We start from the raw sequence: 2,500 nt of genomic DNA on the forward strand, positions 1-2,500 counted from the left end.
TGGCTCCCAAACTGTGGAACAAACCCCCCATTGAAGTTAGAACTGCAGACTCAACTCCGAATTTCCCGCCGTAATCTGGAGACTCAGCTCCTCAAACTCCACCTCAGACCATGACCTATATAGAATGACCATGCAGACATACCTTGGTCATTTGTTCTCATGTTTTTGTTACTTAGGAATTTGTGTCTTGACCACAATGTTAAAAATGTAAATTAGACAGATGCTAGGTTCATGGTTCACCTGGTATCCAATAGTTTCAAAGTACAGATAATTATTTTGATGGTATATTTCTATGTTCATTGTTTACCTGTGATCCTAGTTTACTGAGACACTACACTGTCTCTCTGTATTCTATGATCATATAGTTTACTGAGAAACGTCTGATAAATTATTTGATTGTAAATTGTACACACACACACACACACACACACACAAGTTTTGACAGCAGTGTGTATATTATGTGTTGTTTTGAAACATTCTGCTTGCTGATTCAAGGTCAACGCAAATTCACAACAAACCAACACTGTGTGTGTGTGTGTGTGTGTGTGTGTGTGTGTGTGTGTGTGTGTGTGTGTGTGTGTGTGTGTGTGTGTGTGTGTGTGTGTGTGTGTGTGTGTGTGTGTGTGTGTGTGTGTGTGTGTGTGTGTGCGCGCGTGTACATACCCATTTGGAGCTCACTGATTCGCTCCACCAGTGACCAATCAGGGCTGTAGCCGCAGTGGGATTTGTCCAATAGGCTGTCCAGAACCTGTTTCAATCAATCAAGAGCCTTAAGTAAAAGTACCAATACCACAATGTAGAAATACTCTGTAAAAGTAACCACAATGTAGAAATACTCTTTAAAAGTATCAATACTGGGAATACCTGTCTGACGGTCTGTCTCTCGTCCACCATCATGGTCTTGGAGCTCTCATCAGACAGATGGACACGGATCACCAACTACACACACACACACACAAACACAGACACGCACGCACGCACGCACGCACGCACGCACGCACGCACGCGCACACACAGACACACAGGTTGTTAATCTCTTTAGTTGTCATATCTGCAACGTTTCTTTAGCCCAGTAAGTACACGTAGCGCTGTCGCCTCACAGCTAGAAGGTCCTGGGTTCGATTCCCGCCGGGGACGCTGTTGGCGTTGGGGGTAGGGTTGGGTACCAAAATACGGTTCCAAGTAGGAACCGATAAAGAAATGGTCGGTACCGGGTACCCATAACAAATATGTAATTTCGGTTCTGCATATCGGTTCCTAGACGCGCTAAAAGCCGTTCAAACAAAGGCGTTTAGAAGTCCTACACAAACAGCACAATCTGATCAAAAATCACAAATCCGGTAAAACACCACTGTATGGAGAAGTATACATCAGTTGCGTCTCTCTGTATGGAGGAGTAGAGCTGCTGCTTCTCTGCAAGCGCACTCAGCCCAGCCACATTCCTCCTCCTCGCACCGTCCTCCCCTCCCCTCACTCACCACTGTCTGAACTGAAGTCTCTTTCTTTATTCTTTCTTTCTTTATTAGGATCCCCATTATCAGGTGACAAGAAGCTACGTCCTACCGGGGAAACTCCCCCCTGTCAGGTGATAAGAAGATCAGTTTGCTCTCATGTATTGAAGGAGGCATGAGCTCGGCCCTGGGCTCCCTAGGCTGTGGGGGGAGTGTAGCGCCCAGGATCACTTAGAAAATTGGCACCGGGTGAAAAAAAGGGGTTACAAAATCGTGGGGAAAAAAAGACCCATTCTATAAATGTGACTGGGTACAATGCTTTCTGCCTCGAGGGGGCCATGGTCATTTTACCGTACAGATTATGAAAGTACATAATGCAAGCTTTCAATGATGTGCTGCTTATTGAAATAGGAAAATATTTGAAGAAGTTATGGTCCTTTGAATCTTGTCTAACCAGATGTGTCAAAGCACTGAAAACAGCTTTCAAAGATTTCACACAATCAAGGCCTGTTAATGGGCGTCAACAATGGGTAATTTGCCTAATTTGCCCCACACCTCTAAATTAGAGGTGTTTCTTTCTAAGAAACTTGAAGCAACACATCATTTTCACCTGGATACCAGTGATTCTCAAACATGTGTATTGTCAAGGACCCTCCATTTTTTAGCCTATCATTAGACCACAGACCCCCATAACCTAGTAACTCTCCATTTATAATGTATCCAAGGGTTGCATTTATACACTCTCAGAGTTGAAGACCTTAGGGTCCATGTGGTTATTTTGAGAACATAATCAGCATGTTTATGTACTATAATAACACTGAGAGTGTATACATGTAACCACATGGACCATACAGGTCCATGTGGTTACATCTATAGTATAGTCTCTTTCTTTTTCTTTTTCCTTTATTTATTCAGGGAAGCCCATTGAGAGCAAGCTCTCTTTTTCAAGGACGCCCTGATAACAGCATATAAAACATATAAAATACATACATAATGAAAAACAATAACAAACGTTTGAATCCTATTACAATCATCACAGATGCAAATAA

At 42.9% G+C, this 2,500-nt stretch overlaps 1 protein-coding gene across 1 annotated transcript in view; it reads right to left on the reverse strand.

The window, feature by feature from the left end:
• The window catches only part of raph1a (Ras association (RalGDS/AF-6) and pleckstrin homology domains 1a), a 50,846-nt gene that overhangs the window by 21,823 nt on the left and 26,523 nt on the right, over positions 1 to 2,500 (reverse strand). The window contains exons 11-12 of the mRNA XM_084085380.1: positions 865 to 939; positions 664 to 748 (exon numbers count right to left, since the gene is read on the reverse strand). Of these exons, the coding sequence (XP_083941506.1) occupies positions 664 to 748; positions 865 to 939 (160 nt within the window). The remainder of the gene's footprint in view (positions 1 to 663; positions 749 to 864; positions 940 to 2,500) is intronic.

The sequence above is a fragment of the Gymnoscopelus microlampas genome (genome assembly GCF_963454915.1).
Source record: "Gymnoscopelus microlampas genome assembly, chromosome: 17".
In the NCBI taxonomy this organism is placed as follows: domain Eukaryota; kingdom Metazoa; phylum Chordata; class Actinopteri; order Myctophiformes; family Myctophidae; genus Gymnoscopelus; species Gymnoscopelus microlampas.